This window comes from Setaria viridis, chromosome 9, assembly GCF_005286985.2.
Source record: "Setaria viridis chromosome 9, Setaria_viridis_v4.0, whole genome shotgun sequence".
Taxonomy (NCBI): domain Eukaryota; kingdom Viridiplantae; phylum Streptophyta; class Magnoliopsida; order Poales; family Poaceae; genus Setaria; species Setaria viridis.
Window position 1 is genome coordinate 31,041,982 of NC_048271.2, and position 22,829 is coordinate 31,064,810.

The following is a 22,829-nucleotide window of genomic DNA, read 5'->3' on the forward strand; positions in this document are numbered from 1 at the left end:
CTACTCTATGGAATTAGGTTGTGCTTACTTGTTAATTACTTTAGTTTACATGTTGGTTAAGGGTGTTGGAGATCTTTCATTCTGCGGTGTTAGATAATAAGTGGTGTTAGATAATAAGTAGGTGCCTCGGTACTAATGGTTGTTTTGAAATGTAGGTTGGCATTTGCTTGGTGCACACCTTGTTTCAGTTTTTTTTCTCCTTTCTTTCTTTTTGGCTAGGTGTGCAAAAGCATTTTGTGGTGGTGGGGGAGGCCTGAACAATATTAATTTCATCACGAACCAAGGAAATGCTCTTGGTGTTAGAACTAACCAGAACAAGTGGTCATAGTTTACACGTGTGAAGGAAAATGGTAGGAACCTAGCCTATCTAGATATGATCAGGAAGTTTATTTGACTAAGAATATGTGCTTCAGTTGCAAATTGAATTCCAATAGGAAGAATGTGCCAAAAAAAGAGGAGGAATAAAATGACACTAGGAATTGTGCTTGACGGTGTAGTTTTTTTTTTGGCGATTACAAGGTGAGGATCCGAAGATTAATATATTGCTTGAAGGCAAGAAAGGATTCACCTTACTGTGAATCCACCGACGCATTTAATTGTTGGTTCAAAATGACATCTTAACATTGTTTCAAAAATTAGAAATTAAGGGTCCGCTTGGATCCCTCGCCGGCCACTCGCCTCGCCTTGCGGGCAAGGCTATTTCCTTGCCTCGCTACTTTGCTCGGCTAGGCAAGGAAATCCTTACCGACGCAGGAGAGCCAAATGGAGATCAAAAAACATCAAATCGAGCTACTCTGCCACTGAATAGACCTCCGTTGCTGCTAAATCGAGGTTCTCCAGCACCAAATCGACCTCCGTTGCCGAAATCAACCTCTGCTATAGTATAATCGAGCTCTCCCGTCATTGAATCGAACTGTTGCATCCAAATCGAGCCCCGTCGTATGCCAAATCAACCGGCGGTTCGAAACAACGCAGAGTAGTGGCAAGGGTAGCAAAGCGCCCCCTTGAGCTTGCCTTGCTTTCCCGAGCAAGGAGAGGCGAGTAGGCGAGGCAAGGCAAGTTGCGGCAAGAGATCCAACCAACCTCTAAATGCATGTAAATTTTTCAGTATCATATGAGAATCAGTATGACCCAATAAATTTTAACCTAAGCTTTCATCAAGAGCTTCCTATTTGATGAAATAAATCTAATCGCCTTAGCTAATTTCTTCAAGTTATCTATAGCATGTAAGAGTACATTTTTTTTGACATGCATGATGCACTAGTGGCGGATCCAAGGAGGCCTGAAGGGGCTGCAGCCAGCTAAGGGAGGAGAAAGGAAAGAATGAGGAGGGAGAGAAGAGGTGGGGGAAGAGAGAAGAACTCAACCCTCCTCTGATTGTTACATGGGTCCGCCACTGCACAATAGGCAGTCTGCTTCCTACTATACAGTCTACTTCCTCTTGTCTAAATTCGTAGTTAGGTGCAAAGCATACAGGGCTCCATGCCCAACGATGCGGCGAACGGACGGTCCGATGCGCGTATCACCCACACGGGTCGTACGCGACATGCCACGGCTCGCACGCCGCTGGCGCTGCCGTGCCGCGCCCTTCTCGGAATCTCCGGAGAAGCCACGCAGAACAGCGCGCGAGTCCACGACCAGGCCACGACGCGGCCCGCTGGCCCCACCTTCCCCTCTCCCGGGCCCACCCGCTGACCGCACGGACGACCCGGCCGCTGCCCAGTCCAGCACTCCTCCAACCGCAACCGCAGCATCTCCTCCCTCCCCCCCCCCCGCCCCCCCCCCCCCCCCACCCCACCCCCCAAGCCCACTCCTTCCTCTTCCCCATCCAAACCCACCACCAAGAACACAGCGCACCAACCGGTCCCAAAACCCCACGAGGAATCAACCCCAATTCGCCCTGCTCCCCCACAGATCGCACCACCGGAGCGCGATTGCGGCCAATCCCACCCCCAATACCCAGTCTCCCAGGCCGAGGCGCCGTTTCCTGGCCAGAAAAATCAGCTCTTTGATTGGGGAGCGGAGATGGGGGAGGGGGTGAAGACGATGCTGGCCCGGCCGATCCAGCTGGCCGACGAGGTCGCCAAGCAGTGCGCCGCCGCCCGGAGCTTCCGCGCCGAGTGCGCCGAACTCAAGGCGCGCGCGGACAAGCTGCTGGCTCAGCTGCGGCAGGCGGCGCGGGCGCCGGACCTGTACGACCGCCCCGCGGCCCGGATAATGGCGGGGGCCACCACCGCGCTGTCCAGGGCCTCCGCCCTCGCCGCCCGGTGCGCGCGAGGTCACCCGCGGCTCCGCAGCCTCTTCACGCTCAGCCCTGCCGCCGGGTTCCCGCGGGCCGTTGCGGCGCTCGACACGGCGCTCGAGGACGTCGCGTGGCTGCTCCGCATCTCCTCGCCCGGCGCCGCGGGGGACGGCGACGACGACTCGCTCCTCGGCCTCCCCAACATCGCGCAGAACGAGCCCATCCTCTTCTTCATCTGGGACCACGTCGCGCGCCTGCACACGGGCTCCCCCGCTGCCCGCGCCGACTCAGCCGCCAACCTCGCGTCTCTCGCCCGCGACAGCCAGCACTTCGCCAAGCTCATCATCGAGGAGGACGGCGTGCCGCCGCTGCTCAAGCTGCTCAAGGACGGCACCGACGAAGGCCAGGAGGCCGCAGCGCGCGCGCTGGGGCTGCTGGGATGCGATGCCGAGAGTGTGGACAAGCTCGTGCAGGCCGGGGTGTGCTCCTCCTTCGCCGCTGCGCTCAAGGACCCGCCCATGCGCGTGCAGGCTGCGGTAGCGGAGGCCATCGCTAACCTCGCCGACCGGAGCTCCACGTGCCAGGACCTCTTTGCTCAGAACAACACTGTTCGCTACCTGGTTGGGCACCTTGCCTCCGGGACCATCCAGGAGCACAGCAGGTACTCTGTTGGCTCCAACAGTTCCAAGAAAAGCACGGCTGCGCCGCAGCAGCCCATGAAGTCGCTTCACTCTGTGGTGCTTGCCAAGACGCACAGCATGCGCCACACCGGTGATCGTGATGCTGCAAGTCTCACTGATGAGCCACCGTTGATGTCCAACAGCTCACCAGGAGGTGAGCAAGACACGAAAAGGAACCCCCATATGCAGTCGGTGGTACACTCTGCTATGTCTGCGAAAACAAACACGAACGGCTCATTAGTTCCACCGTTCAGGCCTCAGCTTGGAACTAGTGGCTCCAGTGGCCGTGGTGCTCGTGAGGTGGAGGATCCTGAGATCAAGGCACATTTGAAGGCCATGGCGGCGAAAGCTTTGTGGAAGCTTGCTCATAACCATTTGGGGGTCTGCAAGAGTATTACAGAGTCACGTGCGCTGTTGTGCTTTGCTGTTCTTCTTGAGAAAGGTGATGGAGATATGGGCACCGATGTACAATTCTTCTCAGCAATGGCAATCATGGAAATTGCTCGTGTTGCTGAGCATAGCCTTGTTCTGCGGCAGTCGGCTTTCAAACCCAGCTCCCCAGCAGCTAAGGCTGTGGTTGATCAGCTACTCCGTGTCGTCCGCAAGGGTGAATATGATGTGTTGCTCCTCCCATGTATCACCGCCCTTGGCTGCCTTGCACGCACCTTCACAGCAAGTGAGACCAGGGTCATCGCCCCTCTTGTGCAGCTTCTTGATGAGCGTGAGCCACCAGTCACCAAGGAGGCAGTGGTCGCACTCACTAAGTTTGCATGCTCTGAGAACCACCTGCATCTGAACCACTGCAAGGCCATTGTTGATGATGGTGGTGCACGCCACCTTGTCCAGCTTGTCTACCTTGGTGACGAAATTCAAATTGAGGCACTGATACTACTCTGTTACATTGCACTGTATGTGCCTGAGAGTGAGGAGCTTGCGCAGGCCAGTGTGCTGGCTGTGCTGCTCTGGGCATCAAAGCAGGCTCACATGGTGCAGGACACACGTGTCGAGGCGCTACTGCCAGATGCCAATGCGAGGCTGGAGCTGTTCCAGTCTAGGGCCTCCAGGTGATATTGGAAATCGGATAACTGGACATGGGTTAGTAGTTATTTGCTGCAATGTGTAACTAGAGTAGAATTATTTCCATTGTCCGCAATTGCTCTTGTGAGGTATATTACATTTTATTCTGTACATACAATGCCATCAATTTGTCTCCGAAATTGGTTGGGGGTTTTTGAATTATAAATTCAAGAGACATTGAAACACAACATATTGTCCATGGATTTACTTTGTTCAGAATTTTGCTTTGGTTCTATTTTTTTCCTTCTGAATAGGCATGTTTGTTATGTTTGTGAGTGACTTACAATTAAATTAGCTGGGAAATTATTAGTTTAGGGCAGCATAATTCATAGAAATTTATTCATAGTAAGAATCAAGCTGACCTATGCAAACCCTGTTTGCCAAATATAGACATGTTCACCGGGTTTTGCATTTGTTTTGCTGAATCTGTAAATGTGATTGTTAGTTCGGGGTATAATTTACTAGTTCAGATTGGACAAATCAGGATGTATATAAGTGATCTTCCACTTGTGCATTTCTCTATTTTAACAAAAAAATGTTAGCTTTTCCAAACATGTTCCCATCGTGGTTGTGCATGTTTGTTTGCAACCTTTTCTGAAGTTATGAACAGATGTTGCTAGTAGCAATTCTAGTTATAACGCTATCTGTGATTCAGAAAAGGCAAATCGGCAGTTAAGTGGTAAGTGTGCTCGCTGCATTTGCAACATGTGTTCAATACAATTATACATACTAGAGCCCACACGTTGCTGCGGAATCCTAGTGTTTAACCCCGTATGAGAAATTATTACAGAAGGCCTGATTGTGACAGTATATTAGAGCAGTCATTTTAGAATTTTCCTTTGCATATCTATACTGCTTTGTGTATTTGTCTTCATTGAATGGAAAATTTGACAGTAGGAATAAAATAAGACGGGTTGGTGCTCTGATGAGCCAGCTACTGTTTCGGCTTTGGTACACAGATATATATTATGTAATTTAATTATAGTTTATATGTGTATGAACATGAGTACACTTCTTGTACTCCAGCATCATCAAACTAACAGTTGACCAGCTTTATTTATTAATAAGTACTTTTGAGTATTTCTAGCTGCCTTGTGTGTGTCAGTTAACCTCATCCATGTTTAACCAGTTCCTTATCTCAGACCTGCTTTGATCCTATATTAAAAGGAAAACATAAGTAGTCCAATTGAAGCAATTATCACAAAACAAGATCTGTAATGATTAATCTATGCATATATCCCAAATTGGGCAGTCCTGTCTGGATATCAGTTGTTCGTATTAAAATTTCCCTGATCTTGATGTCAGTTGTTCAGTACCACTTTTCTTTTGCAATCATAGTGTCAAGTTTCACTATACTAGTATGTACCCTCTACTTGTCTGATTGATCTGAGATTATTATCTGATCATGGTCATTGCCGCGTGGAAGAACAGCTAACTGACACTGACATGCGGCCCCTGTGTGTCGGTTCCTACGGGTCCATGTCACAAAGCCAAGCTACTCACCGCAGCCTGCAGGGATGGTGACACCACACTGCTTTGAAGTTCATGTCACATCGAATATTCGAAGGTTAATTAAGAGGATTAAATATGAGCTAATTATAAAAACTAATTACTATATTCGAAGGTTAATTAAGAGGATTAAATATGAGCTAATTATAAAAACTAATTACACAGATGAAGGCTAATTCGCGAGATGAATCTATTAAGCCTAATTAATCCATCATTAGCATATGTTTACTATAGCATCACATTATCAAATCATGGACTAATTAGGCTTAATAGATTCATCTCGCAAATTAGCCTCCATCTGTGCAACACAAATGGAGGCTAATTCGCGAGACGAATCTATTAAGCGTAATTAATCCATCATTAGCACATGTTTACTGTAGCATCACATTGTCAAATCATGGACTAATTAAGCTTAATAGATTCATTTCGCAAATTAGCCTCCATCTGTGCAATTGGTTTTGTAATTAGTTTATGTTTAATACTCCTAATCAGTATCTAAATATTCGATGTGAAAAAACCAAACGGGACTGACGGGCATTAGTGACTAGACGACCTTTTCCAGCCTTAAATTCTTCCTGGCGTCTGGGGAGCCCAGGTAATCGCAGATGCAGGACGCATGGGCATCAGCAGCCTGCACGGTTTTGCAGCAGTCCGAAGATTGCTTCTGCTTGGGCCCCTCCTTCTGGACATACTGCTTGCAGGTGCGCTACAGCGCGTCGATTTCATTCTGGCCGTTTGGGACTTTGAACTGAGGAGATGGTGGGCCTGAGACTGCTGCTGCAGCGGCGAGAAGGATGAGGAGTGTCGCAGCCAGGAGGCCAGCAGTTTTTAGCTGGGTCATCTTGGTGTTCTTTTTGGTGGACTGGGACTTTACCGGTTGATTGTGTTTTTGTTCTTGTACTGTAATGCTGTGTGTTTGAGACCTGGATGGCAGTTGGTACTTATAGCATCTGCTTCTGGGACGGTTTGCTTTCATGGTTGGTTTGGTCCATGGGATTTGGGGGCTCCTGTGAACCGCTGCAATGCGATTCTTGTGAGCTGTTTTCGAGCTGCGTGTTTTGCTTAAGCTGGTGTTCATGCGCACGCCATAGGTGTGACCCCCTCTATTCATGGGCTTTGAGCACCATCTAGTTGCTCAGGTCGGTTTCCTGACGCATATGCACTGTCGCCTTCCGAGTGTCCCTCGTTCTTGCTCTGCTTCCTACCTCTCCAGCTGCTATTGCTCCAATCCATCCATGGCTGCCACAGTGCCACCTCGCTGGTCCGCGCTCGGCTCTCTGCTCTCATGGCATTTGGTTTCATTAATTTGAACAGTTGACTTCTGTGGCTGAAACATTTGTTTTCAATCCCTAGAACATCCGATTCTTGAAACGGAACATACTGGCCATGTTTTTTTTCTCTGTTCACATCTTTCTTTACCAAGTTTAAATTATTTTCCGTGAATTTACTTTGTTTAGATTTTGCTTTGGTTCTATTTCATTTTCCCTTCTAACTGGGCGTGCTAGTTATGTTTGTGAGTGACTTGCAGTTAAATTAACTGGAAAATTATTAGTTTAGAGCAGCATATATGAACAGATGTTGTTATAGTAGCAGTTCTATTTAGAAGTTATTATCTATTATTCAGAAAAGGGCAAATCGGCAGTTAAGTGGTAACCTAGTAATTACACATGCTAGAGCCCAAACGTTGATGTGGAATCCTAACGTTCAACCCATTATGAGAAATTATTACGGTGACAGATAAACTACAGCAGTCATTTTCGAATTTTCCTTTGAATATCTGTACTGCTTCATGTTTGCATTGTCTTTCATTGAATGGAAAATCGAATAAAATAAGACGGTTCGACTCTCTCATGAGCTTTCGTACACATATAATCATGTAATTAATTAGAGTTTATATATGTGTGAACATCAGTACAGTTCTTGTTCTCCAACATCATCAAACTAACAGTTGACCAACTTTATTTATTACTTTGAGCATTTTCTAGCTGCCTTGTGTGTGTTAGCCAATCTCCTTCATTCAGGTTCAGCCAGTTCCTTGTCTCAGAACCTCTTTGATCCTATAATGAAAAGAATACATAATTAGTCCAACCGAATCAATAATTACAGAACAAGATTTGCAATGATCAATGTATATGTCCTGAAATTTCCTGAAGCTTTGGAAAACCTAACAATTTATTTGTATTCAATTGGGCAATCCCTGATCTTGATATCAGTTGTCAAGTACAAGTTTTCTTTTGCTATCATCGTGCCAAGTTTCACTATCCAAGTATGTTTCCTCTACTTGTCTGGTTGATCTGAAATTATTATCTGACCATGATCATTGCCACAGGGAAGAACAGCTAACTGACACCGACATGCGGCCCCTGTCTAAGGGTCTGTTTGTTTCCCTCCTAGATTATATAAACTGGATTATGATCATAGGGTAGCAGGGTAAAAGATCATCATGGGATCATTAGGGGACCACAAATAATCTAAAATAAGCTAGTTTTGGTTAGCTTATTTCAAATTATATGTGGTCCCAAAATGATATTTTACTATAGTACCATACCTCATGATCCAACTTATATAATGTAGGACAAGTTACTGCATGCTGGCAAGGATGTCAGCGTCGGTTCCTACGTGTCCCAGTCAGTCACATAGCCAAGCTACTCACCGCAGCCTGCAGGGATGGTGACGCCGCACTGCTTGGTGACATAGAAGACTTTCTCCAGGCTTAAATTCTCCCTGGCGTCTGGAGAGCCCAGGTAATCGCAGATGCAGGACGAATGGGCATCTGCAGCCTGCACGGTTTTGCAGCAGTCCGAAGACGGCTTCTGCTTGGGCCCCTCCTTCTTGACGTACTGCTTGCAGGTGCGCCACAGCGCGTCGATGTCATTCTGGCAGTTTGGGACGTCAAAATGAGGAGATGGTTGGCCTGAAACTGCTGCTGCAGCGGCGAGGAGGACGAGGAGTGTCGCAGCCAGGAGGGCAGCAGTCTTTAGCTGGGTCATCTTTTGGCGTGCTCTTGGGTGGACTGGGACTTTACCGGTTGATTGTGTTTTTGTTGTTGCCCTGTAATGATGTGTGTTTGAGACCTGGATGGCAGTTGGTACTTATAGCATCTGCTGCTGGGAGGGTTCGCTCTCATGGTTGGTCGATCGGGATTCGGGGGAACCGCTGCAATGCGATTCTTGTGAGCTGTTTTTGAGCTGCGTGTTTTGCATAAGCTGGTGTTCATGCACACGCCATAGGTGTGACCTTCAATTCATGGGCGTTGAGCACCATCTAGTTGCTCAGGTTCGTTTCCTGAGAGCATGCGCCTTGGAGTGTCCCTCGTCCGTGCTCTGCCTCCTAATACTACTACACAAACGATTTGCAGGGCGTCCTGTTTATTTTAAGGCATCGCACCTACAAAATGGGGTAGTTATTGTACCATCCGGCCCACCTCTGGAGAACCATTTGCAAGGGTAACCCGCCCGTAGAAAGATCATTTCCGGGGACGGGTGATGGTGTCACCTGTCTATGATCTTTCCAGAACCGTTTGCAGGGGCGGGCCACCCCGGCTACGGGGAAGACCCGCCTCTGGAAATGGGTGACAAAAAAGTCAGTTGGGGCTTCTTCCTCCTCCTAACAGCATATTCATTGCTCGAGGGATGTGCTGCCCGAAAATCGAAAAAAGTGAAAAAAGGTGGGGAAGGTTTTCAACTTGGTTTCCTTGGAGTTGGAGCTTATAGGAGGTAAGTTGATGCTAATTCCTTATCCTTTTGAAGCTTATTGTCTTTTCTTATCTTGTTTTGCTATTTAGAGAGATGGATAGGATATGGATATACCAAGCATGAAGAACGGATGCCTATTTCCATGGAGAACTTAAACAAATTTATTAAAGCTGCGGAGAATAATGCAATGGTTGACAAGACAAAGACGGTGGCTTGTCCATGCAAAACCTGCAAGAACATGAGAGTATTCAGCGAGACAACTACAATAAGATTGCATGTGATGGTTCGAGGTTTCATTGAAGACTACATGATCTGGACATATCAAGGTGAGAAAGCACCAATCAGGATCCGCTCGACGAAATTATGGAAGATGTCGAGTTTGATAGAATGTTTGATACTTACAATTCTTTTGATGAGGGTGGCGGCTCCGATGATGATGGTGGTTGTGTGGCTCCGATGGTGGTGGCTTCAATGGTGATGATGGTGTTGACGAGGGTGGCGATGGTGGTGGTGATGACAATGGCGGTTATGATAGTAGTGGCGATGACGAACTTGATGATAGTGATTTCCCGAGCCAATTGTTGCGTCACACCAAAGCGGAACTATTAGTTGGTAGTGCAAAGGGGTTAGCAAATTTCAGGATGGTGAAGAAATCAGCGAAGGAGAATGTGTACGAGCGTTCATAGGAATGTCCAAAACACTGCACCGTGCTTCGTTTCATACTTGAGCTGTTGATTTTAAAGGCTAAGCACGGCTGGTCCGACGGTAGTTTCAATAATCTACAGTGTATCTTGGCTTGGTTGCTTCCAAAGCCAAATAGAGTGCCCGAAGAAGCTTGTTAGTCCGTTCATGATGGGTGTGGAAAGAATTCATACATGTCCAAATCATTATATCTTGTACCACGGGGATACTTTCAAAGACTTGGACAAATGTCCTGTATGTTCTGCAAGTCGGTACAAAAACAATTTCAGTTATTGTGATGACAACAGGCAAGGTCCAACCAATGGGAATAAAAGGAAGAGGAAGGGTGCTTTTTCGAAATGGATTTCGAAAAAGAACTACTAATCCTTAACTTTTTGAGGAATCCTTCATCAGTGGTTGTGAATGACTGACTTTTTCAATCCTTTCGACCTTGGTTCCGTAGGAGCAAGTCAGAAAGGTTGAGAAATAGAACCATCTGAAGTTCCGAATTAGTAGATGCTGCCAAAGGGAGTGGGGGTGCCATACGCAAAAAGGAAGCGACTCATAGAATGGCAGAGGCAAATGGAATGATTACGAATCTTGATTCTTCAACGAATGTATTCTGTTTCTTTCATGACGAATTATCTACTATTTGATTTTCTATTTATTAGATATTATTTTATGCTAACCAATTTCATTCCTTAAAGGGAAAGGCCCATTGTAGCACGTGTGTCGCCCAGGGCTTTGTTTATATAAGTTTTTTTAATACTGCCATGTTGGGGTTGGTTCAGCATGTTCTATTCGATACTGGTAGGAGAAGAACCCAACTCGGTATTCTTAAAAAAAGAGGAGGGCAAGCAGAACCAAGTCAAGATGATATGGGTCGCCCCTTCTTCTTGTGCCAAAGATCTTACCATTCTTTCTCTTTTCAGTTTTTCTGGTGGACCAATGATAGTAGCATATTGGGGAGCACTACGATAGAGGTGGGGATCCAATTTTATTGTGGGTTTGATAAGAACCTTTTTTAAGGAATAGTGTTGCCACTGCTGAGCCAGAAGACATTACTTTAGGCATTTCTAAGAAGCAGAGTAGAATTCCTGCCTTGGTCGTGTGGTACCTCCCTGTTGCCGATCGCCTTAGGCGTTTCTTCTCAAACCCAAAGGATGTTGAACTGATGCGATGGCGGGATTCAGATAAGCGCATAAAGGGTGGCGGAAATCCATCCAATGCTCGCCAGTGGAAGAAGTTTGATGAGCGGTATCCACAATTTGGAAAAGATCAAAGAAATATTAGAATTGCGCTAAGTATGGATGGAATGAATTTGTTCGATGAAAGGAGCAGCACTCATAGCACATGGCCAGTGATCTTGATGATGTACAACCTGCCAACATGGTTGTACCAAAAGAGAAAATATCTTTTGCTATCCATTCTTATACAAGGACCAAAGCATCCTGGCATCGATATAGATGTTTTTCTTAAGTCTTTGATGCAAGAGATGGAAACTTTATGAAAGAATGGTATCGACATCATTGATGGTTTTACATGATGGGAATTTAATGTAAGAGCAATGATCTTCATCACCATTAATCATTACCAAGCGTTATTTATCTTGTCAGGAAAGGTGAAAGGTAAGACAGGATGCACAATGAGCATTTGTGACACCGTATGGTTTTTCTTAGAATGTTCTAGAAAGGGTAGTTTACCTTGGGTACAGACATTTCTTGGTGGAAGGACACAGGTACCAAAGCAAGAAGTTCTATAATTTTTTTGGCAGCAAGCCCGATCTAGAATCTGCTCAAAAAAATGAGATGGGCACTATGTTTTCAACATGGTTAGGACCATCCATGTTCCTTATGAGAAGATGACAAAAGACGGGAAGAAGAGAAATAGAGACAAGCCGCCTATCGATGGCGTGCCATTCAAGAAGCCATCGATCTTCTACAAGTACTTGCCATATTGGCTAGACCTTGAGGTCCGCCATGCCATCGATGGTATACACCTAAAGAATAATGTGTTTGGTAACACAATTGGTCTCTTCCTGGAGATATCAGCCTAGACAAAGGATACCCTGAAGTCACGATTGTCGGCCATACATCTATGGACCCACCAGAAGGTTTGGACAATCCTACAATACGGGGATGTACATCAAGACGTGTCAGACATGGAGACTATGATGCAGGACGGCGTGATCTACATGGAGGACAAGAACTAGTCGAGAATTAGGAAACTACTCGTAGCAATTAGAGTAGGACTCTCTAGTCGAATCTGACTAGTACTCTTATAAAGCAACCGACCTGTAACCCTGGCCCCGGCAATATAAGGCGAGGTAGGGACCCCCTCCAAACAAGTTCAATCAATACAATCCAACCAACACACAGGACGTAGGGTATTACACGACATAAGTGACTCGAACCTATCTAAATCGTGTGTTCGAGTTCACCATCGAGTTCCTGATCTCAGCGAGCCCCACGCATAAAACACTACCTCAGGTACCCCCTCAGTAGGTTGCCGGGTCTAAACACCGATAACTGACGCACCAGGTAGAGGCTCTCGCCAAAGATCCATTGGCGAACTCGATGGCTCAAGTCATCATCAAACCCACCATCGTGTTCGAAGCGGGCGTGGCATCCAGATCAAGGAAGTACTAGAACCATGTTAGTTGCTAGCAAATTGAACAAACGCTCAACGACGTTATTGTGCTGTCCTAGGCTAGTACGTGCTAGAGATGCGTGCCTGGACACAAACAAAGCCACTGAGCTACAGCAAAGAAGGATCACAGGGAGAGGAATAACAACAAAAGAAAAACCCTTCTATTCTTCTTCTCTTTCTTTTCTTCTTTTCTTTCTGTCCTTCTTTTCTTTCTTTATTTTCTTTCTTTCTTTCTTTCTTTTTTGTTTTTTTCTTTCAAGTTGCACAAAGGTGAAATTTTGCAACAAGAGATAACAAGCTACTTACAACAATTAAATATTTCCTTTGGAAGGGTGATTCAGTAGCAAAGTCAAACAAGTGGCTATTTTGCAAAACCAGCAGATGTGCAAAACCATCGTGTTCGAAGCGAGCGTGACGTCCAGATCGCATTCGAACACACCCTGTCCAAATCACAATTCATCTCGAATTCAATTGAGGACTCCGACTACTACTCAGATCCAGATGAGGAGAATCCATTATCAGGTCCATAGCAGGGACTGGTAATCACATCTACTCCACAAGGCAGATTCGTCTACTGTCCCAACATGATGTGGTAGAACCACCCAAAATAACCCGGCTAAAGTGTAATCAACTTTGCCTCAAATGTGAGCATACACTTTAATCAAGTTAAAATGGTACTCTGTCGGGTTTCACCCGCTAAACCACTTGTCTCGGATCGAAACAAAGCATACTCACATGAAGGCGAGTCCAGAGATTACAACAATCTAGATAGATTAATACAGGTCCCAACTTCAATTATTACATCACAGGAGTTCAAAATGCATTTAAGTAAAGTTTTCAGAGTTCAAGCAGCGGAAAAATATAGCGGAAGTCTAGCGTCGATACAGCAATACCATGGTGAAGCCTGCCATGATCTCAATTACCGTGATCCTCGCCGACCGAGGATGGGTCCCACTCAACAGCTCAACCCGGAGGGAGTTGGGACGACCGAGTTACACTGGCAACCAAGTCAACAACAAAACCTGAAAAACATAGCCACAAGTAAGGCTAAGTATACTAATACTCAACAAGGCTTACCCGTCAGGTGGTAACTACTCCACCGACTCCTAAACATGCAAGGCTTTTTGACTGAGGGGTTTGTTTTGCCAAAAGCTTCTAAAGTAGGTCCTTACTTTCAAGTTTTAGCACCAAGTTCTAGTTGATTAACCATTCTAGGTAAGCACCTATTCTAAACAAACATGGTGAACAAGAAATTTAGACAAGCATTAATATTATTCATCATACTTGTTCCTCTTCTTACTCAGTGCAGCATAGTGATCAAGCAGTCTCAAACTGGCAGATGATTCGAATTAAGTTTCTTTACCTTGCAAGGTGAACATAAACCCACAATATATGCTACTGCCACGCCGGGTTCACATATATCAGCAGTCCCAATCAATTCGCGACATTTGTCCATAGCCCACTTCCCTTGGATACATGCTCCACCGGTCCCGGAACGTCACTATACCATGGCTACACTTGTACCCACATGAGGCCTCATGGGAACTCGGTTCCAGAGAGAGCGGGGTAAAGGTCCACGCCGGTTCAATCAGGTACTAGGCTTCCCCATCCTATACTAGGTATGAGCTTAGTAGTTTCAAACACTTGACCACGAACACCGTCACGGTTCGACCTTAGCACATTTGTCACTAGACAGATAGGGCGATCCACCAATTCAGAACCAATTTCCCAGCCCCGCTCGTCATCCTTACGATTTCATCATAAGTAAATAGGCAACTCCTATAACTCGCAAGTGACTGGAAATCACTTGACTTTTACCGAGTCCCTATTTAGCATTGCAACTACTCGTCTTAACATACTAGTATTAAGCACATAGGTACCTAAGACCATGCAACTAAGGTTTCAAGAAACTCCTATAAACTTAATGCACAAACATAACTAGCATAAGTAGTGCATAATTTTAGAAACCAGGGTTATGCTCCAAGGCTTGCCTTCTTGCCCTAACTCAGCCTTGGACTATTCCGAACTTTGGTTCGGGCCTTGGGTTGCCTCGATCACGTTCAGCTCAGCAAGAGGGTGTCCTTCTTCGCGTTCTGGGCTGAACTTGTACATTACGTCAAGGAGGTTCGCTTCTAAACGAGATGCATATGCATAATATTTCATTTATAAATGTTCACGTTGTAGATTGCATTTTGTAAACATTGTAAAAGCTCACGGTGCACTTTGAACACATTCACCCAGACAAGTTTAACATTTCTTTTCTTCACACAACAAGTTTGGTTGGAAAGAAAACATGACTTTTATTTGATGGTGATTGTGTACACATATAAGGTTTTGATAACTTAGAATTCATCAAAGAAAGGTGGTGGTCATTTTTGTGTTGTTCATCATTCATTTGGAAACTTATGTTGTTTCTCAATTTTAAACAACATAACTAAGCATTTAAGCATTTTAAATCTAAAATAACATGAACATCACCTAGATCAATAGCACAAGTTTCAAATCGTGAACATGCATGCCACAAGTGAACTAACAAAAGTGGTTTCATAATTTTTAGAGCACTATATGATTGGCTATGCATTTATTGGCTTTTATACAAAATAAAATCTAGTGCTATAAACAGATCAGCAACATGCATATGAGTATTTTTAAATGAAACTAGACATCACCATGAATCTAGCAAAACAAGTTTCATATTTTTTTCCATTTTTTTACATTTTTCTATGCTTTTCAAAGTTTCAGCCTTTTTCAATCTAGGAAATAAAGAAAACCGAGACCAACTTCCAAAACAGCCCCAGATCTAAAGTTTCTTCGCACATAAGTCCCTAAAATCTTCCCCATACCCCCCTTTACTTCTCCTTCTTCTCCAACAGAACACCCATGCACACACGTTCAGAATAGAAACGGCAGGCGCACGGCAGTTCCTAGCCGGCCATGGTCCAGGGCCTATGGCGGCGGGGGAGGGCAGCGCAGATGGGGGAAGCGGCTGGAGCAGCACCCTGGAGTTGAGGGGGTGCTCACCAGCAGGGCAGCAATGAGGAGAAAGGGGCGCGGTGAGGAGAAAGGGGCAACGCAGAAGCTTTCTTGGGCAAAAGTTGGTGCTGAAGGGGGTTCCGGTGGGGAGGACCGTCCAATGAGGGAGGATGGCCGGGAGGTGGCAAAACAGATGCGTGGTGCTTGAGGAAGGTGTGGCTGCGAGGAATTGAGCCAAGGCTCGCCCATGGCGACGGATTTCACCGACGAAGGATAGGATTTTGAAGCTCGGTACTGGCAGCAATGGTGGGAGGAGGAAGGGGCAAGGTCTTGGGAGGGCCGGAACTTGGCTTAAATAGGCGAGGGAGGAGCGTGGTGCCGACCACGGTGACCAACCGGTGTCGGGCAGCCTGGAGCACCACCGGTGCTGGCCAACGACGTAGCACCGCTGCTTCTGCTAGTGAACGGGAGACGTGTACAAAGGTGGAAGAAAGAAGCTGACGCGTGGGCCCAACAGGATTTAAAAAGTGTTCAACTTTCCCCTCAAACGGCCCAGCTACAAGCATCAATTTTTTTTCCAAAAATACTCATTGGAAAGATAAAAATGCAAAGAACACAAATCCACAAGAATCACTGTAAGAGCTGCTATGGTTATCACGCAATTGACTAAACAAAACAACCAAAAATTGAACTTTAAGTGAATTTTTGGCACAAGCAAACATTTCTAAAAAAATTTAGTAAAAATATTGTAAAGTCACTAAATTGTATCTAGTGTTTAAATAAAATAATAGGAGGCATAGTTGTAAAGTAAAAATTGGGGTTTCTTCACAATTTTGAATTTTTAACAATAAACAACAATTATGTGAATTTAACAATGCATAACTTCTACTAAATTTTTGAACATCTTCTCCTCAAAATCAGAAGAATTGCTAATTGTGAAAGTTGCTTCATTTGAAAAGATCTACCAGTTTTATATTGGCCAAAATTTGGGTTCTGATATAAAATTTGTTTTTACTTGCTTTCCAAGTGCTTTAGTAAAAGGTGTTTAACACTTAACCATTTTGATTTTGCTTTGATTTAAACTCATTTTTTCTTGATGTGGCTCCTAATTACTAGGGATGTCACACGTGAAGCCACCGGCTCTTGCCCAGGATGATGAGTCACGCCTTGTCGCCTACCTCGACACTCTCCCGTACCAGGAGGGAACCCCTCTATCGCCTATCTACAAAGAAGACGGTTCCACAGAAGTCATCACGTCAAGTTTGGGTAACTCTCCAGAGCGAGAACTCCTTGCCATCATCACTGCACAAGATGGTGAAGGTGAAGAACCACCAGAAAGACATCCATGACACGAGCATCATCCAGACGACGTGCTGTAGGATGAGCTCACTGCCGACGTTGTAGGGGAAGAAAATGAAACTCAAAGGAATCAATGGCGAGGAAGAAACGCGGCATGAGCAGATCGTCGCCACCACCTTGCATCTGACCTACCCATTTTAAACTTGGATCATGCATTTGAAGCAGTTCAATCGTGTCAACACCATACCTCTCTCACCACCATTGCTTCCATTGACTTGGTTACCCGAGCAATGCCACAAGACAAGTACACCAGGCAACTCGCTCAGCTAGCGAAGCGTGCGTACGAGAAACTCGATCAACGAAGCCCAATACACTCGGTTTGACAAACCTCATCCCATCATGGCAATAGGGCTAGACCAATTTGAAATGAGGATGCCAGACCAAGTCGAAATGAAGTACCCAGAATTGAGAACCCCAGGCCAAGTCAGCATAGGGCAGAAAGTAGTCGTGTGGAACCCTCGGGAGGCCGCGGCCATCATGGGCCCCATCCGGAGCCTGAACCCCCAGAACACCGCCACGCCCGTACAATCATTAAAGGGTGCCACCGTGAGCATGAACAAGAAGTCGAGTATTTGGGAGAAGATTCTGATGGGTTCCCTGCCTTCTCAAGACAAGTACGCAAGACGGTTCTATCCGACAATTTCAAACCTCTGGGTATCACCATGTACGATGGCAAGCAGGACACAGTCCAATGGCTAAGATGCTACTCGCTATCAGTTCAGGCAGTGGGAGGAAACGATGACACCAAAGTTATATAATTCCCCATCTGCATGGAGGCAGGGCCACTCACATGGCTCGAGTCCCTAAAAGGGAACTCCATTGACACATGGAATCAACTAAAGAAGACATTCACAAACAACTTCACAGGGGCAATGCAGCGCCCCGGTAACAGGATCGACTTGTCTCAAGTCAAACATCAACAAGGTGAGACCTGCGTAGTTATCTACGCCATTTTTTCGACAAGAAGGCCACTATCATAGATATCACGAAACGGGACGCCATAGATTGCTTCCAGAACGGTCTCTACAACAACCGAATGTTCCAAGATTTTGGCAGGAGGCACTCGGAAGATATCAAATCTCTCAAAATCATGATACAAGCCTAAGCGGATGAAGAAGATAAACAGATTGAACGGTGTTGGTGTTTTAACCCGGCAACCTACCAAGGGAGTACCCGAGGTAGAGTTTTGGTTGGTGGGTGTCGCCAAAATCAGGAGCTCGATGGTGTACGTAGGCCTGTGATTTAGACAGGTTCAGGCCGCTAGATCACGTAATACCCTACGTCATGCGTGTTATTTGCTTGTATTGGATTGAACTTGTTTTGAGGGGATCCCTGCCCGCCCTTATATGTTGGGGGAGCAGAGTTACAGGGTAGTTGTTTTACAAGAGTACTAGTCGGATATGACTACAGAGTTCTACTCTAACTCGGAAGACTAGTTTCCTTATCTATGACTAGTCTCCTGGTAGTCCATGTAGACCACGCCCCCCTGTATCGTAGTCTCCATGTCCTGGTGTGTCTCGATGTACTTCTCCTCGTATGGATCAGTACAAACCTTATGGTGGGCCCATGGATGTATGCCTGATAAGCCCTTGAGTACTTTGTAGTCAAATTTAATAGCCTCGGGTACTTTTGCAGACATTGCTCGACTAGTTTCTGGTGCTCTTCAAGTACTTTGGTCGTGACCAGGTCTTCAAGTACTTGAGTGCTGTCATGCGGCTGGAAGGTACTCTAGCCTCATCTGACATTGTTTCTGAGAAGTCTGTCTTTAAACCTTTATATGGAAGTGCGATGAAAATCGCACTCCATATAGAGTAGCCCCGAGCCTTAGGTTGAATCGAAGAATCAGGCTGAGGGTCAATCTACATTTGTTTCATCTTTGTCTTGATCTTTGAAAAAAGAATTTTTTATCCATCGGGCACAGTATACGCAGCCCCTGAGCCGTTACCTGACTAGTTCCGGGAGGTATGAGGGTCTTTTAATCTGTTACCGTGACCTTTCAGCTTCTGCCGGTTTGGAAAAACATATCTTGTGTGGATAAGGCCGTAGTTGCCACTGATTAGCAAAAACATCGAGCCGTTACTCTGGAGACTCCGCCATGGTTATAAAGGTTAAGGGAGAGTTACCCCTACCCTTTACGCTGCCATTTTGCATCTGTCATTTGTCTTGGCTGAAAAACCCTAGCTCTCAGCACCGCCACGATCTCATCTTAAACCGCTAGTGCCGCCGTGCCTTCCATCATCTGCGACGCCTCCTCAAAGTCCCTGAGTGCATGCGCGTGAAGACCAAGGCAACAATCAGGATAGGGAGTGTCGGTGTTTTAACCTGGCAACCTATCAAGGGAGTACCCAAGATAGAGTTTTTGGTTGGTGGGTGTCGCCAATCAAGGAGTCAATGGTGACGCAGGAACACGATTGAGATAGGTTCGGGCTGCTAGATCGCGTAATACCCTACGTCCTATGTGTTGTATGCTTGTACTTGATTGAACTTATTTTGAGGGGGTCTCTGCCCACCCTTATATATCGAGGGAGCGAGGTGTATGCAGCCCCCGAGCACTTTGATTGACTACGTTCAGGCGATGAAGGGGTCAATCATGATCAACGTGACTGTTGGACTTCAATCTCGTGATAAATCTTGAGAGTATTAAACCGTTGCGAAATTACGGCTGCGTTCCCAGACTCTCAGGGCCGTTGTAGATCCGTTGCGCTATTATAAAAGATAAGGCTAGTAGCCTCTGTGGTTTATGCTTCCAGCCATTCGCATTTGTCATTCTCCATCTTGAAAAAAACCCTAGCACCGCCGCTTGCGCTGCCGCCATCATCAGCCAAGGTTAGCAACCTCAAGTAGCTTTCTCTTCCTCCCCTTATACACCCCGTGGTGATGTGTGTGAAGAAGATGGGGCAGAAAACCGAGAAGTCTAAGGGGAAATCCGTGGAAGAACCGATGAAGGATTCCAAGAAAGGAAAGGAGCCGCAGCTTTCCCCGCCCAAATGTGGGCCTAACGATTAGACCGCCCCATTGAATGAAGCATATGCTTGGAAGATGTCCACCATGAAGAAAGAGGCCATTCAAGAGTTGGTGGGTGCAAAACTGCTGCAGGAGGAGGCTGTCGTGAATTGGAGATGCGCCTATGCCAATGCGTGGAATTTTGAGACCCATCCAAAAGAGACAGTGATTTGGGATCATTTTGTGGAGAGAGGACTTGCTATTCCTACATCGGAGTTCTTCAGAGGTATCCTCAACTTTTATGACCTTCAGCTTAATCATCTGAACTCCAATGGGATATTGCATATCGTAATCTTTGTGCATCTCTGTGAAGCATATTTGGGGATACAACCCCATTCTCATTTGTTTCGCAAGCTTTTCCGCTGCAAGCCCCAGCCTAGTCAAGATAGGATGGTAGTACTCGAAGGTGCGGGTTTTTAGCTGAGGGGCTCTAATCTGTATTTGGAGTATGAGACTCCGGCGTGCCATGGCGCCTGGAAGGAAAAGTGGTTTTACATTGAAAACCATGATCCTCCAATGCTAGTGATCACCGAGTACCAACCGAAGTACTCGAGCAAGTGGCTCAAAGAGCCTAGCATTGAGGATAGTCATCAGGTGGCCAAGTTGCTATAGAGGATTGCAGAGTTGAAAAAGGCAGGACTGACTGGGGTTAATGTGGCTGCCAGGTTTTTGAAAAGGAGAGTACAACCATTGCAGCTGCGCCAAACTTGGGGCTATGAGTACTCAGGTTTTGATGATCGTTCATGGATGTCTGTTGAAGATATAGCTGATGAAGTGGTTGAAGACTTGTTGGGCAAATTTGTCAAGAACTTCCAAGGAGTGTCTGAAGTTGATGAGTCTGTTCAGGAGTTTGATGGCTAGTATAAACCCAGAGAAGTAACTTGCTTTCCTTTTGAGTACCCATAATTAGTAGTCATCATGTTTGTCAACCAGTAATTCCTTATGCAGGAGGATGTTGTTTTATACTTTTCTCCTCCTCCTCCTCGTGATGTTGATGTTGCAAAAAATACGAGATCTGTGTACTACGTGCACTTGCCTGATGATCCCTTAGAAGAGGAGGATGATGAGGACTCTGAGCTACTTGGCGATTCAGATATAGCGTCATCTGACTTTGAGTTGTCTGATCATGCTTTTGTGTAGTCTCAAGGTCTTAAAGGTTATCAATTTGGAACCGACACCTCAAAGCGTCTAGTGGGAGATGCTGGTGATGAAGAGGTCCAAGCCCCAATGCTGAAAAAGAGACGGACTGTGGTGCATAAGCAATCGGTGAGCAAGCATTTGGAGATGTTCAAAGCTCCGCCGCCGGTATTTACCTTTGTTGAAGAGCTATTCGTTGAAGTATGAGTACTTATATAGCTTCCATGAGTAGTCTAATTGACTTGTTTTGTGTTTGCAGGTTGTTGATGATGTGGATGAGGACATTGAGGTGGCTGCAGATGCGGCGTACAGAGCTGCCGAGACTACTTCTGATGATGTAGTCGCGATAGCTAAAGACACGGCTGCTAGCGTGGTTTCTTTGGAGACGTCTGCTGAAGCCATTGAGCTTGAGGTTTTGAGTGGTGGAGCGGGCGTCCTGTCAGAAACTACCATAAGTGGAACTGTGAAAACGCCCGAAGCAGTTTCTGACGCCACCTTGCCTGAAGTCCCCGCTAGCGATGAATACGCGAGTACTAGTAGTAGTCACGCTTACGTTGTCTCTAAGTTGGTTCTTTCAGGTCTTGGCGAAAACACCAAGGAGTTGCCACCCATACCGGCTAGTGAGCCAACTCCGAGTGTACAGCCAATACCCGTGACGAAGAAACATGGACGAGTTCCTCCCCGGTCCACCAAGTACTCTATTGTAATGTTGTGATTACCGACTTCACAATCAGTTCTCGCGACCTTAATCTTGAATCGTCTTTGATATTAGTACTTCCAAGGATATTGTTCTCGAAGAAGTGAGCTCGAAACAGGTTGAAAATCCATCGGGCGCGGACTCTGCTATGGCACCCGTCATCGATTTGACAAGTGAAGAGCCGGCGCAGACAGGTGACACAGGTGCGGTGACTCTCGCAGCCGCCATACTACGGGATGTAATTTGTTCGCTTTAGGATTCGGCGCTACCAGCCCCTGAGATTGTTAATGACAATCCTTCCCCCGCAGCCGAGGTTGCAACGGCTACGACAGTGGCGAGTATCTAAGAGGGGGCTGTAGTAGTTTCACAGGGTGTCACGGCATCTGGGGAGGAAGTTGTGCCAACTGCTGATCATGCAATGGATAAGGATGTTTTAGAGGCTGGAGCTTCTTTTTCTCAGCAGCTAATCCTTACACCGAGTGTGAGGGCTAGTGTGGCGGCCGAGCCTCCGGGGTTGTCACAGAAAGTTGAGATTTTTGAAAGGCCCCTAGAAGAGCTGCCATCGATATCAGACTTTGTGAACTTGCATCAACAGATGATGGCTTATACTCAGGTGAGTTCTTAGTACCACATTTGAGTGCTTAATTTCGTAGTCTAGTGCCATTTCACTCGTGAAGAGTACTAATTGTGTGATTGTGCAGGATTTATATGAAAATCCTGCAAGAATATCCAAATTGTCCAAGAACAGAGTGAGGTTGTGCGCCATGTGGCACAGTTGGAGAAAGACATTACTGAGGAGCGCCACCACACTGCTGATTTTTTGAAGAAATATCAAGATGCCGTTGAGTCCTTCCGAATTGAAAGGCATGATTTTGACATGGAGAGGAGCCATCTGGCAAAGCGCAACAAGTCTTTGCAGCAAAAACTGGAGGGTGAGTACTTGTACTTGTATGTGTTGATCATAGTTTTGTATTCTATCGACCTCTCTGACTGCATTGTCTTTGTTCTTTATAGAGCTAAAGGGTCAGGAAGCCAAACTTAGCAGTCAAGTGCTGGATTAGAGGAATGCTCATAGTCACGCCACCGACGAGGTTGAGCAGCTCAGGGCTTAGTTGGCGGAGGCGAGG

General features: G+C 46.0%; 2 protein-coding genes across 2 annotated transcripts; one reads left to right on the top strand and one right to left on the bottom strand.

The window, feature by feature from the left end:
* Nucleotides 1-1,792: 1,792 nt before the first annotated feature.
* Nucleotides 1,793-4,187, top strand: LOC117839550 (uncharacterized). The gene has a single exon (XM_034719914.2). The coding sequence runs from the start codon at nt 2,026-2,028 to the stop codon at nt 3,988-3,990; it is 1,965 nt and encodes a 654-aa protein (XP_034575805.1). The 5' UTR covers nt 1,793-2,025; the 3' UTR covers nt 3,991-4,187.
* A 3,196-nt stretch (nt 4,188-7,383) lies between these two features.
* LOC117839551 (uncharacterized) lies at nt 7,384-8,584 on the bottom strand. Its single transcript, XM_034719915.2, has 2 exons — nt 8,162-8,584; nt 7,384-7,565 (listed from the first exon to the last, which is right to left on the bottom strand). The coding sequence occupies exons 1-2, from the start codon at nt 8,496-8,498 to the stop codon at nt 7,549-7,551; spliced, it is 354 nt and encodes a 117-aa protein (XP_034575806.1). The 5' UTR covers nt 8,499-8,584; the 3' UTR covers nt 7,384-7,548.
* Nucleotides 8,585-22,829: the final 14,245 nt, after the last annotated feature.

Coding starts and splice junctions, on each gene's coding strand:
- LOC117839550 (XM_034719914.2), top strand. CDS start 2,026: ATGGGGGAGGGGGTGAAGACGATGCTGGCCCGGCCGATCCAGCTGGCC.
- LOC117839551 (XM_034719915.2), bottom strand. CDS start 8,498: ATGACCCAGCTAAAGACTGCTGCCCTCCTGGCTGCGACACTCCTCGTC.